The sequence below is a fragment of the Hemitrygon akajei genome, chromosome 6 (genome assembly GCF_048418815.1).
Source record: "Hemitrygon akajei chromosome 6, sHemAka1.3, whole genome shotgun sequence".
NCBI classification, from domain to species: domain Eukaryota; kingdom Metazoa; phylum Chordata; class Chondrichthyes; order Myliobatiformes; family Dasyatidae; genus Hemitrygon; species Hemitrygon akajei.
The window spans coordinates 186,684,125-186,704,939 of record NC_133129.1 but is presented as its reverse complement, the minus strand read 5'-3'; the positions used below and the strand labels follow the sequence as shown (position 1 = coordinate 186,704,939).

At 42.2% G+C, this 20,815-nt stretch overlaps 1 protein-coding gene across 4 annotated transcripts in view; it reads right to left on the bottom strand.

The window, feature by feature from the left end:
• Positions 1-20,815, bottom strand: part of phrf1 (PHD and ring finger domains 1) — a 179,922-nt gene that overhangs the window by 57,994 nt on the left and 101,113 nt on the right. For all 4 annotated transcript variants that reach the window (XM_073049972.1, XM_073049973.1, XM_073049975.1 and 1 more), the window contains 3 exons: positions 10,836-10,957; positions 8,887-9,074; positions 6,143-6,265 (listed from right to left, as the gene is read on the bottom strand). In XM_073049972.1, the coding sequence (XP_072906073.1) occupies positions 6,143-6,265; positions 8,887-9,074; positions 10,836-10,957 (433 nt within the window). The remainder of the gene's footprint in view (positions 1-6,142; positions 6,266-8,886; positions 9,075-10,835; positions 10,958-20,815) is intronic.

The window sequence follows — 20,815 nt, the reverse complement described above, 5'->3', positions numbered from 1 at the left end:
TTTAGACATGGTAAAGTAGGGGGGATTAAAGAAGAAGGGGTAGTGTTACTAGTCAGGGAAAAAGTCACAGTAGTGCTCCATCAGGACAGACTGGAGAACTCATCTAGTGAGGATTATGGGTGGAACTGAGAAATAAGAAAGGTAAAACCACATTAATGGGCTATATGACAGACCACCCAATAGTCCTAGGGATTTAGAAGAACAAATTTCTAGAGAGATTGCAGACTGTTGCAAGACATGCAAGTATGTTAAAGTAGGATATTTTAAATTTCCACATATTGACTAGGAATCCCATACTGTAAAAGGAGGAGATGGGATAGAGTTTGCAAACGCTCCCATCGAGAGTGTGTGTGAAACTGGATCCGTTATTCAGGAAGGAGACAGGACAGGTGACAGAAATTTGTATAGGGGGACACTTTGCCACCAGTAACCACAATGCCATTAGCTTCAAAGTAAATATGCAAAAAAAAAGTCTGGTCTGCAGATTGAGGTTCCAAATTGGAGAAAGGTCAATTTTTAGGATATCAGAAATGATCTAGCAAGTATGGTTTGGGGCAGGCTGTTTTCTGGCAAAGGTTTACTTGGTAAGTAGACTTCAAAAATGACATTTTGAAAGTACAACACTCTGGGGGAGTGAAACGAAGTTATGACGGCAGTAAATGGCAACTCCTTTGCTTGCATCTTTGGAAACAGCTCTATTTCTATCTTTGATATCCCTTTTCCTTTTCAAGGTTTTTTTTGAAGATACACTCTGACTTTGGTTCTTTGCGGGAATGGGATCTGCTCTTAGGGCCTCATGACCAGCCGCTTTTTAATATCCCAAGGGCACGGATTGGAAGACAAACACGGCTTCAGGGTGCTGGATTTCCATGGCTCTGGAGATGTGCTCATGCTAGCCGGTGCCCCGACTGAAACGTCGTGGGAGTACACAGAACGACGGGAGCAGTGGGTTAGCTGCTGTGAGTTGTGTGCCTGAAGAGCTGCGCCCTTCTGGGGCCGATTCTTTGGGTGCAGAGCTCGGAAAAAGTGACGCAACAGACCTTTAACATCATAAATCAGCAAGTTGTTAGTTATGTCTCCCCTCTCGCTGTGAAATGGGGGTCACCTCTTTTGAGAGAGAGGGAGAGGGTGAGGGAGGACTGTGGTATGTCAAATTACTGGGTGAATGAGTAGTCTTTGGAGTACTGCAAGTCTGTATTTTTATTGATGCTCGCTGCACGCTGGGCTCGGTGGAGGGGGCTGATGCTTTTTGCTGGTGGGGGTGAGGGTGGGGGGGTTGTTGCCATGCTGCTGCTTGTGCATGGTTGGGGGAAACTGGGGAGGTGTGGAATGACATTAAACTGTCATTCATTCTTTGTGGCACTCCTCTGTTTTCATAGATGTCTGCGAAGAAAAAGAATTTCAGGATGTATATTGTATACACTTATTGTGTACCTATTGAAACCTATTGCATGTGCCTGTCAGAACAAAGAGTCAGGTAACAGGTGTAGGGAACTTTGGTTTTCAAGAGATATTGAGGCCCTGGTTAAGCGAAAAAAGGAGGTACACAGCAGGTTATAGGCGAGCAGGAACAAATTAGGTACTTATGGAATATAAGAAATGCAAGAGAACACTAAAGAAAGAAATCAGAAAGGCTAAAACATGGCATGAAGTTGCTCTAGCAGACAAGGTGTTTCTACAGATATGTTATCAGCAAAAGGACTGCAAAGGACAAAATTGGTTCTCTGGAATATCAGAATGGTAATGCAGGTGTGGAGCCAAAACAGATGGTGGAGATCTTAAACAAACTGTTTACATCTGTATTTACTCAGGAGACGGACACAGCATCTAAAAAAGTGAGAAAAAGTGGCATCAATCTCATGGACCCTGAACAGATTACAGAGGAGGAGGTGTCTGCTATCCTGAAGCAAATCAGGGTGGATAAATCCCCAGGGTCTGACAAGGTGTTCCTTGGATCCTACAGGAGGCAAGTGCAGAAATTGCCAGGGCCCTAGCAGAAATATTTAAATCATCCTTCGCGACAGGACAGGTACCAGAGGATTGGAGGATAGCCAATGTTTTTCAACTGTTTAAAAGAGGTTCTAAACATAAAGCCTCATAAAGGTTTGCTAAGGTTGTTATGGTCAGGGGTGGTAGTGGAAACAAGCTCCCACCACCTATTAAATGATCTCAATGGCGTGCGCCTCAAATAGCCTTTGACAACCAAGTCCAGCTCCTGGCATTTTCATGTAGCTTAGCTAATAAACCCAGCAGAACCGCTTTTACTGACAGAAGGGGCAAAGGCAGGTTACTGGTGCCTTAAAACCCCAAGGGAAAAATTCAGAGCTGGAGTCCCTAAGGCAGTCCTACATTGAGTTCAATTCTGACTGGCAATTCCTACGACATTGCTGGTATCAATCTGCATTGGTCTCTGCTGTTCCTCTGTGTTCATCAGTTGTGTGGAGAGGGGGAGCTTGCTATATAGAGCATAAAAATCTACAGCACATTACAGGCCCTTCAGCCCACAATGTTGTGCCGACTACGTAACCTACTCTCAAAACTGCCTAGAATTTCCCTCGCACATAGCCCTCTATTTTTCTCTCTCTTTCAATCTTTTTATTAATATTAATAATATGAACAAAATACAATTGATATATTAATAAAGGGATTACAAACATACAAATTCCCATTGCACATGAAAAAATACATAAGCAATGATTACAATATAAATGAGTTTTCCCAAAACATGAACCATACAGTACATGTATGAACAAGGTAAATCTAGGTATTTCATAATATATGATATAAAAAAACAGAAAAAAGAAAAAAAAGTTTGCAAAATTAACTAAACTACTAATCTAATAGCTAATAAAGAAGAAAAAAGCAAAAAAAGAAAAGAAAAACTAGAAAAAGAAAAAAAAAGGGCTGTTTATAATATCTCACAAGAATACATAATCATCAGTGTCGTCAACTCCGATCCTCTCAACATAAATAAGATTAAAGCTGGAAAATCAAATAAGCTTGGAACAGGGTCATATTACATCATATGAAAATATTGAATAAATGGTCTCCATATCTTTTCAAATTTAATAGAAGTATCGAATACACCACTTCTAATTTTTTCTAAATTTAAACATAACATAGTTTGAGAAAACCAATGAAATACAGTGGGAGGATTAATTTCCTTCCAATTCAACAAAATAGATTTTCTAGCCATCGAAGTGAGAAATGCAATCATTCGACAGGGGGAAGAAGATAAATGAAGTGAGTCCATCATTGGTAAACCAAAAATTGCGGTAATAGGATGGGGTTGTAAATCGATGTTCAATACCGCAGAGATAATATCAAAAATATCTTTCCAATATTTTTTCAAAAGCGGACATGACCAAAACTTATGAATTAAAGACGCGATTTCAAATTGACATCTATCACAAATAGGGTTTATATAAGAATAAAAGTGAGCTAATTTATCCTTGGACATATGGGCCCTATGTACGACCTTAAATTGTATTAATGAATGTTTGGCACATATAGATGATGTATTAACTAATTGAAGAATTCTATCCCAATTCTCAATTGGAATAATAAGATTAAGCTCTCTTTCCCAATCATTTTTTGTCTTATAAAGGGGCTCTGAACGTATCTTCAGAATTATATTATAAAGTTTTGATATAAGCCCTTTTTGAAAAGGGTTTAATTCAAACAAACTCTCCAAAATATCTGAAGACACAAAATTTGGAAACGTAGGAAGTACCGTACTTAAAAAATGCCTAATCTGTAAATATCTAAAAAAATGAAATCTAGGCAAATTATATTTATTAGATAATTGCTCAAAAGACATAAAACAATTGTCCAAAAATAAATCAGAAAATCTTAGTAATCCCTTAGTTTTCCAAGCCGAAAAAGCTTGATCTATAATTGAAGAGTGGAAAAAGCAATTAGATACAATAGGAATATTTAAAACGAATTGAGTCAACCCGAAAAATTTCCGAAATTGAAACCATATACGTAAAGTATGTTTAACTATCGGGTTGTCAATTCGTTTCGGCAATTTAGAAAGAGCAAAAGGGAGAGAAGTCCCTAAAATAGAACCCAGAGCATAACCTGGTACTGATTTAATTTCCAAACTCACCCAATGAGGGCCAAAAGATCCATCCCAGTCTTTCAACCAGCATAACAAATATCTAATATTAACTGCCCAATAATAAAATCTGAAATTAGGTAATGCCAACCCACCTTCCTTCTTTGTCTTCTGTAAGTATATTTTACCTAACCTGGGATTTTTATTTTGCCATATATATGAGGAAATTTTTGAATCAACATTAGTAAAAAAAGATTTCAGAATAAAAGTTGGTACCGCTTGAAAAATATATAAAAACTTAGGTAAAATAACCATCTTAATAGCAGCCCTCTATTTATCTAAGCTCCACATACCTATCTAAGAGGCGCTTAAAAGACCCCATTGTATCCACAAACAGCTACATGGCAACAGCTTGCTCTCCGTATTGTACTGCCCAGGTTTGCGCATCTAGACAGCTAGGATGCAATATTCATGGTCAACTCTAACCGACGGGGGCCTCAAAAACTAAGCCAGGAAATTATGGACTGTTGAGACTGACATCAGTTGTGGGAAAGTTATCGGAAGGTATTCTAAGGGACCAAATATACAAGTATTTAGATAGACACGGACAGGTCTAAAGAAAAGTAAAGGTGGGGGAGTATGTTTCAAGGTGAACAATGCTTGGTGCGACCCAGGTAGCGCACACAGCTTCAAATCCCTTTGCTCCTCAGATCCGGAGTACCTTATGCTGCTATGTCAACCTTTCTGGCTGCCTAGTGAATTCATGTCTGTTATTATTACAGCTGTGTACATTCCACCACAGGCCTATACCAACCTGGCTTTCAATGAACTTTGCGAAACCACTAATATCCATGAAACTACACACCCCAAGGCTGCTTTCATCATCACTGGAGACTGTAACCAACCGTCGCTAAGCAGAGCTTATGCGAAGTTCTGCCAACACATCGATGTGAGCACACAGGGAGGAAACATTCTCGACCAATGCTACTCTCCCTTCTGCAATGCCTACAAAGCACTTCTCCACCCTCCATTTGGAAAGTCTGACCATTCCTCCATCTTGCTCCTGCCCGCCTACAGGCAGAAACAGAAAGAAGCAGCCGCTGTAGTGAAAACCGTCCACTGCTGGTCCAACCAATCAGACTCAATGTTACAAGACTGCTTTGATAGCATCACCTGGGAGGTACTTCAAGCTGAGAACATCTCCAAATACACAGAGGTGGTCACAAGCTTTATTCAGAAATGTACTGAAGACGTTGTTCCCCAAAAATCGGTCCAGGTCTACCCAAACAAGAAGCTTTGGATAAATAGTTCAGTGCATGTTGCTCTCAGTGCAAGGGATAAAGTAAAGCCTTCATCTCTGGAGACCAACAGGAGCTCAAGAGATGCCACTATGATTTACGTACAGCCATCAAGTGAAACACATGATTAGCCCACTCAATCATGGTTCAGTTAATTTGACATCTATGGCTGGGAAAGAATTAAGAAACTAAAATTATTAACTAATTAAAAGCAGCCAACAGATTTGACAGAGATGGTGTTGAACAAACTCTGACACACTGAGAGAGATATTTTGGTGACATCTGGCCACAAAAAGTGACAAAAAGTAGTGAATGTGGCCCAGTTCATCACGGGTAAAGTCTCCCCACCAGCAAGCGCATCTCTACTGAGTGCAGTCACAGGAAAGCAGCATCCGCCATCAGGGACCCCCCACCATCCAGGCCATGCTTTCTTCTCACTACTGCCATCATGAAGGTGGTACAGGAGACTCAGGACTTGCACCACTTGATTCAGGAACAGTTGTTACCCCTCAACCATCAGGCTCTTGAACCAGAGGAGATAACTTCACTCTCCCCAACACAGAACTGATCACACAACCTCTGGGCTCACTTTCAAGGGCTCTTCATCTCATGCTCTCCATATTTATGTTATCATTTTATTTCGTTTCTTTGTATTTACAATGAAGCCCACAACAAAATGAAACTCAGGACTGTATATGGTAACATATATGTAGTTTAAAAATAAATTTACTTTGAACTTTAGAGTTTCCTCTCACAGCAACAATGAACCAATACCATTGCTTACCTGGAGAGTTTTACAGAGATGGGCCTGGCTACTGGCTGATGAGATCGCAAGGCAGAGCGGGAAAGAACCTTTCTCTTGTTGCTGAGGAGGGACCCAACACTTGAAGTGTCAGGTTCAGCACCACTGGAAGATAACAGCCATTACATACCAGTTAGATTTCAATCATTCTAAAATACTGTTAATTTTATGTAGAAAGAAGATGCATTATTATTTCAGGGCATTATGCTTTGGGTGTCTAGGGAGGGCTAGCACCTCTGGTGAAAGGGCTTGTTGTGTCCATTCTTTAGCAGCTTACATACCTTTGGGCCCCACTGGACCCTCAGCTCCCATCTGTGGCTCCAAGCTATTTGCATGTAACAGCAGCTACATTCTGGTACAGTCGGCCCTCCTTATCTGCGGGGGATTGGTTCCGAGACACCCCATGGATACCAAAAAACGCAGATGCTCAAGTCCCTCATTCAACCTGTCGCAGTGCGCTGGTCTTTAGGACCCAGCGGAACCCCGGACTTTTTTTTAACATGTCTTAGTGCTGTGGACATTAGGACCCAGCGTAGCTCAGAATCCGTAGTGTTTCTGTTCTTGAAAATAATCACGATCACGATTGAAAATAAGGTGGAAGTAATAAAGCAATTGGAAAGAGGTGAAACGCCATCAGTCATTGGAAAAGCGTTAGGCAACAGTCGGAACAATTTTAATGGAGTATGTGAAAGGCCTTGCCCTAATGAAAGCTACAATTATTACTAAGCAACGCAGTGGTTTAATTATTGAAATACGTATGTGTCTTAGGTGTTTTATATGCATAGAAAGGTAAAATATGTACTATATACTAAGAAAAATATTTGACTAACTGACGCTAAATAATACCGGATGTACCTGTTCCGACTTCAAATCCAACTTAAAGACGGACTCAGGAATGGAACTCATTCATAACCTGGGGACTGCCTATACTTTTAAGTCATTTCTAGATTACTTATAATACCTAATACAATGTAAATGCTATGTAAATAGTTGTTATACTGTATTGTTTAGGGAATAATGACAAGAAAAAAAGTCTGTACATGCTCAAACAACGAGTGCTGGAGAGAGAACTTCCAGGATTTCCCAATCCACAGTTGGTTGAATCTGCGCATGCGGAACCCGTGGATAAGGAGGGCCAACTGTACACTGCTTTGACAGGCGGGCTAAACCAGGTGAGGGTAGCTGGTGAGCCTCAGATCGCAGTCAGAAAACAGTAAACTAGAACTAAATTAATACCGCTGCTTTAACAGTGTCTATCTAAATCAACAATCTTCTTTTCCAGAATGTGGATTAAGGAAAGTGGGACGCATTGTCATCACTGTGCTTTGATCAAGACTTAACAAGACAAAAGGAAGACTGTCACCACACTGTTCTGAAGTCCTGAATGGAGAAATGCCATTTTTATACAGAATTGAATACAATCACAAAGAAACACTCATTGGCTGGAATGTGTGCAACCTCACGTGTGGGACTGCCATCTTCCTTCAGCTGCCTGCCTGAAAGAGTGCCCTGACTCCGTGGCTCCAATTTAGAGTAAGACACTTCAAGCAACCAAATGATATCCTTGGGAATTTTCTCCAATGTGTTAGCCCAGGCTTGGCACTGTATCTTTCACAGACTAAAAGTAATTGTAAGAAGTTTGTACATTCTCCCCATGACCTTGGGTTTCCATTTTGGGTGCTCCAGCTTCCTCCCACTTCCAAAGATGTACGGGTTAGGGTTAGTCATTTATGGGTAGCTATGTTGGTGCTGGAAGCATGGTGACACTTGCAACACATCATCGTACACAGGTTGACCCAATGGTTAAGAAGGCATGTGGTGCATTGGCCTTCATCAATCATGGATTGAGTTTAGGAGCCCAGAGGTAAAATTGCAGCTATATAAGACCTGGTCAGACCCTACTTACAGTACTGTGCTCAGTTCTGGTCGCCTCACTACAGGAAGGCTGTAGAAACCAAAGAAAGGGTGCAGAGGAGATTTACAAAGATGTTGCCTGGATTGGGGAGCATAACTTATGAGAATAGGTTGAGTGATCTCAGCTTTGTCTCCTTGGAGTGACAGAGGATGAGACGTGACCTGATAGAGGTGTATAAGATGATGAGAGGCATTGATCGTGTAGACAGTCAGAGGTTTTTTCCCAGGGCTGAAATGGCTAACACGAGAGGGCACAGTTAAGGTGCTTGGAAGTATGTACAGAGGAGATATCAGGGATAAGATTTTTTTTTCCACAAAGATTGGTGAGTGTGTGGAATGAACTGCCAGCAACGGTGGTGGAGGCAAATATGATAGGGTCTTTTAAGAGACTCCTGGATAAGTACATGGAGCTTAAAAAATAGAGGGCTATGGGTAACCCTGGGTAATTTCTATACTAAGAACTGCTTGGCACAGCTTTGTGAGCCAAAGGCCTGTATTGTGCTATAGGCTTTCTATGTTTCTATATTTCTAGGTATTATAACCATATAACAATTACAGCAAGGAAATAGGCCATCTCGGCCCTTCTAGTCTGTGCCGAACACTTACACTCACCTAGTCCCACCGACCTGCACTGAGCCCATAACCCTTCATTCCTTGCTGGTCCATATACCTATCCAACTTTTTTGTTTAAATGACAAAATCAAAACTGTATTGTGTTGGTCACAGACTTAAATGATGGATTTCACTATGTTTCGATGTACATATGACAAATAAAGCTAATCTTTATAATGCTAATCAAAAGAAAAACTAACCTTTCGAATGGGTCCAAGTCATTTGGGTCACCATACACAGAGAATGAAGCTGCTCCGATATCCGTCCGCATGACTTTCAGGGATGGTTCCAGTGGCTTGTACACAGAGGGAAATGAGAGCCCATTTACAGGTTTACCCAGGCCAAGGCTCTTTGCAATGCGTGAGTGCACGGTGATACTCGGCTTTACCTAAATGAATACATAGAAAGGTTACCCGCGTTTCCCCAAGGGTAACTCTGACCTGAATACACCACCGCACTGACGCTACTCTTCTCACCCCTGAAAATAAAAAGTAACTAGACCCACAACACACAACAGCATGGTTCCAATCACCACACTGTTCTGAAATCTGAACAGAGAAATGTCATTTTTATATAGGACTGACTAACAGTTACAAATATTGACCACTGGTGAACTGTGTATGTTTGAATTCCTTACTTGCAAGAATAATCACTATTCACAATGCACACGCTAAAAGTCAATATAAACTACAAGCTGACAACCGATGACACTTTGAAGTTAGCGGCCCTGATCTCACACATCATGAACACCATAGAGAGGCTAATCCGACCCCTGGATCCCCTGCAGTCTGCCTACCAGTGCACTGGAGTCGGTGTTGCTGTCATCTGTCTGAACAGAGCCCGTCCCCATTTGGATAAGCAGGGTAGCACTGTGAGGATCATGTTTTTTGATTTCTCAAGTGCCTTCAGTATCATACAGCCCTCATTGCTGGGAGGAAAGCTCTGTTCAATGCCAGTTGGCACCTTGATTGTATCCTAGATAATGGACTGGCAGACCACAGTATGTGTGGCTTCAGAGCTGTGTGTCTGACAGTTTCCTGTTTATCCTGTATACTTTGGACTTTAGATACAAAACTGAGTCTTGTCATCTGCAGAAATTCTCTAATAACTCAGCAATAGTTGGGTGTACAAAGGGAGGACAGGAAGATGAATACAGGGCCCTGGTGGAGGACTTTGCCAAATGGTGCAAGCTGAATCATCTAAGACAAAGGAGATGGTGACAGACTTTAGGAAGACTAAGCCTGCACTGCTCCGTGTTACTATTGATGGTGAGGATGTGGATGTGGTGAGGACCAACAAGTATCTTTACACCTGGGTAACAGACTTGAGAGGAGCACCGACACAGAGGCTGTGTACAAGAAGGACCAAAGTCGCCTCTACTTCCTGAGGAGACTGAGGTCCTTTGCAATATGCAGGCCTCTCATTCCTATGTTCTCACAGTCTGTTGTCACCAGTACAATCTTCTATGCGGTGTATATGTGCGGCAATGACATCAACACAGGTGATGCCAACAGGCTCAATAAACTGATTAGAAAGGCTGGCTCTGTTGTAGGAGTCAAGCTGGACACACTGGAGGCTGTGGTAGAACAAAGGACCCTATGGAAAATCCTGGCAATTCTGGACAATGTTTCTCACCCTCTGCATGTCACCTTGTCTGAACAGAGGTGCACTTTTAGTAATAGACTAAGACAATTGCGCTGCTCCAAAGAGCGCTACATAAGGTCATTCTTACCCTCAGCCATTAGGTTCTATAATGAGTCAACCTATTGCTGGGGAAGTGATAAGGCCCCCCCCCCCCCCCCCACCATCAGACTGTTTGAGGTAACTTAATTTTTATTATTTTATTTTTCTAATATTTGCTTATCTGTGTATTTGTAATGCTACTGTGACACTGTAATTTCCCTTGGGATCAATAAAGAATCTATATAAAGCAACTGTTGATGTGTGCACCTTGGATTGGTTATCTCGTCTCCAGACCTCTTCTGTGCAAAGGGAAGCTTTGCTCTTCAGAGACCTTGCTTGTCTGGGCTGTTTGTCTGCCCGTTTACAGCCTATCCTTTCCTGGACATTCTGTTAACCCTTGCCTTACCACAAGGTCCACGCTCTCCCAGGTTCCCCAAGTTTAACTCTTTATTGATGCTGCTCTCACCACTCTCTTTGTGCCTTTCTTTCTCCTCGCCTTTCTCCTGCGTTTTCTCGTGCTCTTTTCACTGATCTTAGTTCCGGTCTTACTGCGAGATTTTTGTGTTCCAGTTCTTTTCCTTTTTTTACCTGTAGTAGGGGAAAGAGAGAAGGTTACAACACCAGTCGGCATGTTCAGTCAATGTGGGTGCTGACTGCACGGCTAGAAACTACAACCACTACACAAAATTCCATCTCGCATTCTTGTCCAGCTCAACACACTGACATCAATGAAGTAAGCAGTCCTGATGAAGGGTCTTAGCCAGAAACATCAACTGTTTACTCTTTTCCATAGATGCCGCCTGGTCTGCTGAGTTCCTCCAGCGTTTTGTGTGTGTTGCTTTGGATTTTCAGGATCTGCAGGTTTTCTCATAGTTGTGACACTGACATCAAAATCAAATCACGGGTGACAAACATCAGGCTCCCAGACTGGCAATGGTAACTTCATTCACCACTGCACCGAACTGATTCCACAACCTACAGACAACCGAGGACTCATTACAACTCATGCTTTCAGAACTATTTATCATTTGTAGTCTGTCATCTTTTGCACTTTGGCTGTTTGTCAGTCGTCTATTTATGTATAGTTTTTTGCAAATTCTATTGAATTTTTTCCTGTATATCCCTGAAAGAAAATGAACCTCAAGTTCATATTGTAACATATGTATACATTTACAATAAATTAACTTTCCGCTTTGAGGTGTCCACTGTTATGTCCAAAAATAAATGGGTAGAAGTAGGTGAAGAAAAGCAAAAATCAGACATTCATAACCAGTTGAGTGGTACAGCCAGTTATCACTATAACTGTATCTCCTAACTTTACAGCAAGCTTTGACCCAAGGCACAGCAGCTTCCTGATCAGTTCATGACCCAACAGCAAATGCTTGGAATTTATTTATTTATTTATAGGGATACAGCACTGTAACAGGCCCTTCCAGCCCAATGAGCCTGCACTGCCCAATTACACCCATTCACTAATTAACTTACGAACTGGTGTGTCTTTGGAATGTGGGAGGAAACTGGAGCACCTGGAGAAAACCTGTATGATCATGTAGGAGAAGGTACAGTATTAAAAAAGGTATTTACCCCCCTTGGAAGTTTTCATGTTTTATTGTTTTACAATACTGAAGCACAGTGGATTTAGTTTGACTTTTTTGGCACTGATCCCCAGATAAAGTCTTTTGTGTCAAAGTGAAAACAGATCTCTATACAGTGATCTCAATTCATTCCAAATATGAAACACAAAATAATTGATTGCAGTGAAGCATCCCCACAGCATGATGCAGCCACCACCATGCTTCACAGTAGGGCAGGTGTGATTTTGATAATGTGCGGTGTTAGGCTTACGCCAAACTCAGTGTTTAGTCTGATGGTCAAAAAGCTCAATTTTGGTTTCATCAGACCACAGAACCTACTTCCAGATGATTTCAGAGTCTCCTAAATGCCTTCTGGCAAACTCTAACCGTGATTTCACTTGCGTTTTTTTCTCTCTCTGCCATTCTCCCATAAAGCTATGACTGGAGAAACACCCAGGCAACAGTTGTATATGCAGTCTCTCTCATCTCAGCCACTGAAGTTTGTAACCCTTCCACAGTTGTCATAGGTCTCTTGGTGGCCTCCCTCACTAGCCCCCTTCTTGCATGGTCACTCTGTTTTTAAGGACAGCCTGCTCTAGGCAAAATTATAGCAGTGCCATATTCTTTCCATTTCTTGATGATTGACTTATCTGCACTCCAAAATATTTAGTGACTTGGAAATTTTCTTGTATTCATCTCCTTACTTATGCTTTTCAATAACCTTTACGCAGAGTCGCTTTAAGTGTTCTTTTGTCTTCATGGCATAATTTTTGTCATGACCCTGACAAACCAGCAGTTGGACCTTCCAGATCAATCAATTTACTACAATAAATTGAAACACTTTGACTGCACACAACTCTCTAAAAACAGATCTCCATTTAACTAATAATGTAACTTCTAAAACCAACTGGCAGCACCAGTGATGATTTGGTGTGTCATATTAAAGAAGGGTGAATACTTATGCAATCAATTATTTGGTGTTTTATATTTGTAATTAATTTAGATCACTTTGTAGAGATCTGCTTTCACTGTGACACAAAGGAGTTTTCTTCTGTTGATCAGTGTCAAAAAAGCCTAATTAAATACACTGTAATTCATTTTTGTAAAATAATAAAACATGAAAACTTCTGGGGGGGGGTGGTGAATACTTTCTATTGGCACTGTACAAACTTTGTTATAGACAGCAGCAAGAAATGAACCCCTGTCACTGGTGTTGTAAAGCGTTGTGCTACACTCGATGTAGATCTATAATGCAAGAGGTGCTAGATATGGAACACGCAGAGCAAAGGGCTGTGGTGGCAAGGGCTGCTAAACTAACTTGTGACCTCATGGACCATAGCATCCACAGGGTTTGCATGGCAAGATATGGAAGTAGATTGCCTTTCTTCTGCGTGGATACTGCTGCTGTCCAGGCTGGGACCCAGCTGGGTTTGAACTCACAACTATCTGCCTTGAAGTCCAGTGCTGATGCCATTATACCACAAGCCGGCACAGACTAACTTAATGGAGCATGAAGTCCTCTGGGGATCAGTAGCTAGTCAAAAGTAAAGAAAGCTCACCAGTGCTTCTACCACGTCAAGTGGCTAACAAAATCTGGCCTGTTCCGTTGCCCTCACTAACCTATATTGATGCACCATGGAAAGGGTACTATCCAGATCGCACAATCCATGATGTTATGACCTTGCACCGCATTGTCTACCTGCTCTGGATGATCATATCCAGATCTCACAGCCTCATTGTGATCTAGCATCTTATTGTCTACCTGCTCTGCACTTACTCTGTTACACTTTATTCTGCATTATTATTATCTTGTACTACCTCAATGCATTGTGTAATGATCTGATCTGTATGAATGACATGCAAGACAATAAACCAACTTACCAAAAGGTTCAAGGTGGTTATACTATTTGCACAATTGTAATTGTTCACAGGGAGTTTTACCAACACCATTAACTGGGCAATGTGGATGAAGCTGATAGAACACCTACAGGCTCATCAGGATCACTACACTCAAAGGTGAGTGGTAGAGGGAAATAACTGGGAGCAGAATCGACAACATATTGTATAAAAACATAGAAATAACAGATTATATTATTTTGTAGAACAGTAATGTCAAGATTTAGGCTTAAAAATACATCTGAGATGAGATGACTTTTGAAGTTTCTACCCACAGTATCACTGAAGTGTTTCAAAATGTTGAACTCAAAGTTTCTGACACTGACGAAGGTGGCATAGTGGTTAGCACAATGCTTTAAAGTACCAGCAACTAAGGGTTCAATACCTAGTGCTGCCTGTAAGGAGTTTGTACCACATGAATTTCCTCTGGGTGCTCTGATTTCCTCCCACAGTCCAAAGGTGTACCAGTTGGCTGGTTAACTGGTTATTGTAAATTGTCCCGTGATTAAGATAGGGTGAAATTGAGGGAGTGCTGGATGGCATGCCTCAAGGGGCCTATTCCACACTGTATCTCAATAAATAATTGAATTATTTAATATCCCATGATTGTTAAACACATATGGGTTTCTTCACCCTTGGCTCCTTTCCTTTACCTCCCACATGCCCACCTCCACCCTGATCCCTGTACCAATCCAGTAAACAACTGCAGCAAGTTCAGAGGAAGCATTAGAGCATCAGAACGACACTGACTGCTGAGGGGCCAACTGCGGAAAGGTTCAAGAAAGTCATTAAAGTATAAAGATGTTAATTATAGTAACAAATAGTAATGGCCAGAAACAGTCGAAGGAAAATAATGACAATTACAGACACTTGAAGCAATCTACATTTTGGACTAATTGGCTGAAACTGCACGCTTCTGTGCCTTACAAATGTATAAACATATTAAAAATAGAATAGTACAGGCCCTTCAACCCAGGGTGTTGTGCTAACCTTCAGTCAGAGAAGGCAAAAAAGAAGAGCTCTTGGTAAAGTTTTTTTTCCCTTCCCTTCTTTACATCTGCTCAGTTAGGACAGTACAGAAACCAGGCGGGATAATGGAATGCTCCTCTTGTGGGATGTGGGAAGGCAGGGAGACCTCCAGTGTCCCTGACAACTACAACTGTAAGAAGTGCATCCACCTGCAGCTTCTAACAATCCACATTAAGGAATTGGAGCTGGAACTGGATAAACTCCAGATCATTCGGGAGGCTGAGGGGGACATAGAGAGGCAGTTACACCCAAGGTGCAGGACACAGGAAATTGGGTGTAAGTCAGGAAAGGGAAAGGGAATGTAGAGCCAGTGCAGTGTACCCATGGCCATTCCCTCAACAACCGGTATATCACTTTGGATATAGCTGTGGGGACAATGTGATAACAGAGGAAAGTCATAGCAGCTGGGTCTCTGGTATTGAGTCTACCACTGTGACTCAGGAGGGGGGGGAGGGAGAGAAGAAGCAGCCTGTGGTGATAGGCGAACAGACAGGAGGTTCTGTGTGTGTGAGAAAGAGATTCCTGGATGTTATGTTGCTTCCAGGTGCCAGGGTCCAGACATCTCGGACCGAGTCCTCAGCATTCTACAGTGGGAGGGTGAACAGCTAGAGGTCATGGTCCACGTAGGTACCAATAACATCAGTAGGACGAGTGACAAGGTTCTGCACAGGGAGTTCAGGAGTTAGGTGCTCAGTTAAAGGGCAGGACCTCCAGCGTTGTGATCTCAGGATTGCTACCCGTGCCACGTACTAGTGAGGCCAGAACTAGGAAGATTATACAGTTTAACATGCAGGTAAGGAGTTGGTGTAGGAGGGAGGGCTTAAGATTTTTGGATTACTGGTTTCTCTTCCAGGGAAGCTGGGACCTGTACAAAAGGGACGGTTTGCACCTGTACTGGATTGCAACTAATATCGTAGTACAAAAGTTTGCTAATGCTGCATGGTGGGGTTTAAACTAGAGTTGCACGGGGATGGGAACTAGAGTGCAGAAGAGCTGATGGAGAGGTTGTGGAGACAGATGTTGGTAATCTTGCGACATAGGGGACCGCAGAGTTTTGCTTCCAGATAAGCTTAATACCTTCTATGCTCACTTTGTTCACCAAAATAGGGAGGAACCATCACGCACCCCATGTCTCTCGATGATCCTTTGGTCTCAGTATCTGAAAATAACATGCAGGCTGCCTTCAAGAGTGAATCCATGGAAAGCATCTGGTCGGGATGGAATACCTGGCTGAGTACTGAAGACTTGCACCGGCCAAATGGCTGGTGTATTCACGGATATCTTCATCTTCTCACTCTGGCAATGTGTGATAACCACCAGTTTCAAGAAGGTTTCAATCGTACCGGTGCCCAAGAAGAGTGTGGTAATCTGTCTAAATGAGTATTGCCCAGTGGCACTTACATCCACAGTGATGGAGTGTTTTGAGAGGCTGGTGTTGAAGCACATCAGCTCCTGTCTGAATGGTGACTTGCATCCACTCCAATTTGCCTACTGAAGCAACAGGTCTACAGCAGATGCTATCTCGTTGTCTCTTCACAAAACCCTGGAACTCTGGACAGCAAAGATGCCTACATCAGGATGTTCTTTATCGATTACAGCTCAGCATTTAATACCATCATCCCTTCAAAACTAATTAGTAAACTCCAAGACATGGGCCTCATCACCACCTTGTGCAATTGGACCTTGGATATCCTCAGCTGCAGACCTGTCATTTCGGATGAGCAAAAATATCTCCACAATCTCCCTCAGTACAGGAGCATTACAGGATTGTGTGCTTAGCCCCTGCTCTGTTTGCTTTACAATAGACAGTAGGTGCAGGAGTAGGCCATTCGGCCCTTCTAGCCAGCACCGCCATTCACTGTGATCATGGCTGATCATACACAATCAGTACCCCGTTCCTGCCCTCTCCCCATATCCCTTGACCCCGCTATCTATAAGAGCTCTATCTAACTCTCTCTTGAATGCATCCAGAGACTTGGCTTCCACTGCCTTCTGGGGCAGAGCACTCCACATATCCACCACTCTCTAGGTGAAAAAGTTTTTCCGCATCTCTGTTCTAAATGGCCTACCCCTTATTCTTAAACTGTGGCCTCTAGTTCTGGACTCACCCATCAGCGGGAACATGCTTCCTGCCTCCAGTGTGTCCAATCCCTTAATAATCTTATATGTTTCAATCAGATCCCCTCTCATCCTTCTAAATTCCAGTGTATACAAGCCCAGTCGCTCCAATCTTTCAACATATGACAGTCCCGCCATTCCGGGAATTAACCTTGTGAACCTACGCTGCACTCCCTCAATAGCAAGAATGTCCTTCCTCAAATTTGGAGACCAAAACTGCACACAATACTCCAGGTGGGGTCTCACCAGGGCCCTGTACAGCTGCAGAAGGACCTCTTTACTCCTATACTCAATTCCTCTTGTTATAAAAGCCAGCATGCCATTAGCTTTCTTCACTGCCTGCTGTACCTGCATGCTTGCTTTCATCGACTGATGTACAAGAACACCGAGATCTCGTTGTACTTCCCCTTTTCCTAACTTGACTCCATTTAGATAGTAATCTGCCTTCCTGTTCTTGCCACCAAAGTGGATAACCTCACATTTATCCACATTAAACTGCATCTGCCATACATTTGCCCACTCACCCAACCTGTCCAAGTCACCCTGCATTCTCATAACATCCTCCTGACATTTCACACTGCCACCCAGCTTTGTGTCATCAGCAAATTTGCTAATGTTACTTTTAATCCCTTCATCTAAATCATTAATGTATATTGTAAACAGCTGTGGTCCCAGCACCGAACCTTACGGTACCCCACTGGTCACAGCCTGCCATTCCGAAAGGGACCCGTTAATCACTACTCTGTTTCCTGTCAGCCAGCCAATTTTCAATCCATCTCAGTACTCTGCCCCCAATACCATGTGCCCTAATTTTGCCCACTAATCTCCTATGTGGGACTTTATCAAAAGCTTTCTGGAAGTCCAGGTACACTACATCCACTGGCTCTTCCCTTGTCCATTTTCATAGTTACATCCTCAAAAAACTCCAGAAGATTAGTCAAGCATGATTTTCCCTTCATAAATCCATGCTGACTCGGACTGATCCTTCTACTGCTATCCAAATGTGTCGTAATTTCCTCTTTTATAATTGACTCCAGCATCTTTCCCACCACTGACGTCAGGCTAACCGGTCTATAATTCCCTGTTTCTCTCTCCCTCCTTTCTTGAAAAGTGGGACAACATTAGCCACCCTCCAATCATCAGGAACTGTTCCTGAATCTATAGAACATTGGAAAATGATTACCAATGCGTCCACGATTTCTAAAGCCACCGCTTTTAAGTACCCTGGGATGCAGACCATCAGGTCCTGGGGACTTATCAGCCTTCAGACTCAACAGTCTATCCAACACCGTTTCTTGCCCAATATAAATTTCCTTCAGTTCATCCTTTACCCTAGTTCCTTTGGCCACTATTACATCTGGGAGATTGTTTGTGTCTTCCCTAGTGAAGACAGACCCAAAGTACCTGTTCAACTCATCTGCCATTTCCTTGTTCCCCATAATAAATTCACCCGTTTCTGTCTTCAATGGCCCAATTTTGGTCTTAACTATTTTTTTGCTATTCACATATTTAAAGAAGCTTTTACTATGCTCCTTTATATTCTTGGCTAGTTTACCTTCGTACCTCATTTTTTCTTGGCGTATTGCCTTTTTTGTTATCTTCTGTTGCTCTTTAAAAGCTTCCCAGTCCTCCGGTCTCCCGCTCATCTTTGCTATGTTATACTTCTTCTCTTTTATTTTTATACTGCCCTTTACTTCCCTCGTCAGCCATGGCCGCCCCTTACTCCCCTTAGGATCTTTCTTCCTCTTTGGAATGAACCGATCCTGCACCTTCTGCATTATTCCCAGAAATACCTGCCATTTTTGTTTCACTGTCTTCCCTGCTAGGGTATTGTTCCATTGAACTTTGGCCAGCTCTTCCCTCATAGCTCCACAGTTCCCTTTGTTCAACTGTAATACTGACACATCCAATTTTCCCTTCTCCTTCTCAAATTGTAGGTTAAAACATATCATATTATGGTCACTACCTCCTAATGGTTCCTTTACCTCGAGGTCCCTGATCAAATCTGGTTCATTGCACAACACTAAATCTAGAATTGCCTTCTCCCTGGTAGGCTCCAGTACAACTAAGAATCCATCTCGGAGGCACTCCACAAACTCCCTTTCTTGGGGTCCAGTACCATTCTGATTCTCCCAGTCTACCTGCATGTTGGAATCCCCCATGACAACTGTATCATTACCTTTGCGACATGCCAATTTTAACTCTTTATTCAACTTACACCCTAACATCCAGACTGCTGTTTGGGGGGCTGTAGATAACTCCCATTAGGGTCTTTCTACCCTTAGAATTTCTCAGTTCTATCCATACTGACTCTACATCCCCAGATTCTATGTCCCCCCTCGCAAGGGACTGAATATCATTCCTCACCAACAGAGCCACCCCACCCCCTCTGCCAGTCTGTCCTTTCGATTAGATGTATATCCTTGAATATTCATTTCCCAGGCCCTGTCCGCTTGAAGCCATGTCTCTGTTATTCCCACAACATCGTACTTGCCAATTTCCAACTGAGCCTCAAGCTCATCTACTTTATTCCTTATACTTAGTGCATTCATATATAATACTTTTAATTCGGTACTCCCCACTTCTTTCATATCAATTCCTATTTCACTTGGCCATACTGTATGATCTCTTCTTGAGCTTTCTACTCCATTGATACTCCATTTACACCTATGACTCTATGGCTAAGTACAGTTCCAACACTATACAGTGGCATGCAAAAGTTTGGGCACCCCTGGTCAAAATTTCTGGTACTATGAATAGTTAAGTGAGTAGAAAATGAACTGATCTCAAAAGTCATAAAGTTAAAGATGAAACATTCTTTTAAGCAACATTTTAAGCAAGATTAGTGTATTATTTTTGTTTTGTACAATTTTAGACTGAAAAAAAGAAAAGGAGCACCATGCAAAAGTTTGGCAACCCTAAGAGATTTGAGTTCTCAGATAACTTTTACCAAGGTCTCAGACCTTAATTAGCTTGTTAGGGCTATGGCTTGTTCACAGTCATCGTTAGGAAAGGCCAGGTGATGCAAATTTCAAAGCTTTACAAATACCCTGACTCCTCAAACCTTGTCCCAACAATCAGCAGCCATGGGCTCCTCTAAGCAGCTGCCTAGCACTCTGAAATTTAAAATAAATGATGCCCACAAAGCAGGAGAAGGCTATAAGAAGATAGCAAAGTGTTTTCAGGTAGCTGTTTCCTCAGTTCGTAATTAAGAAATGGCAGTTAACAGGAATGGTGGAGGTCAAGTCGAGGTCTGGAAGACCAAGAAAACTTTCCGAGAAAACTGCCTGGTAGGATTGCTAGAAAGGCAAATCAAAACTCCCATTTGACTGCAAAAGACCTTCAGAAAGATTTAGCAGACTATGGAGTGGTGGTGCACTGTTCTACTGTGTAGTGACACCTGCACAAATATGACCTTTCCTGCGTCCTCACCACAAAATTCAGTGTCCTAAGATTACAAAGGAACATCTAAACAAGGCTGATGCATTTTAGAAACAAGTCCTGTGGACTGATGAAGTTACAATAGAACTTTTTGGCTGCAATGAGCAAAGGTATGTTTGGAGAAAAAAGGGTTCAGAATTTCATGAAAAGGACACCTCTACAACAGTTAAGCACGGGGGTGGATCGATCATGCTTTGGGCTTGTGTTGCAGCCAGTGGCACAGGGAACAATTCACTGGTGGAGGGAAGAATGAATTCAATTAAATACCAGCAAATTCTGAAAGCAAACATCATACTGTCCGTAAAAAAGGTGAAGATGAAAAGAGGATGGCTTCTACAACAGGATAATGATCCTAAACACACCTCAAAATCTACAATGGGCTACCTCA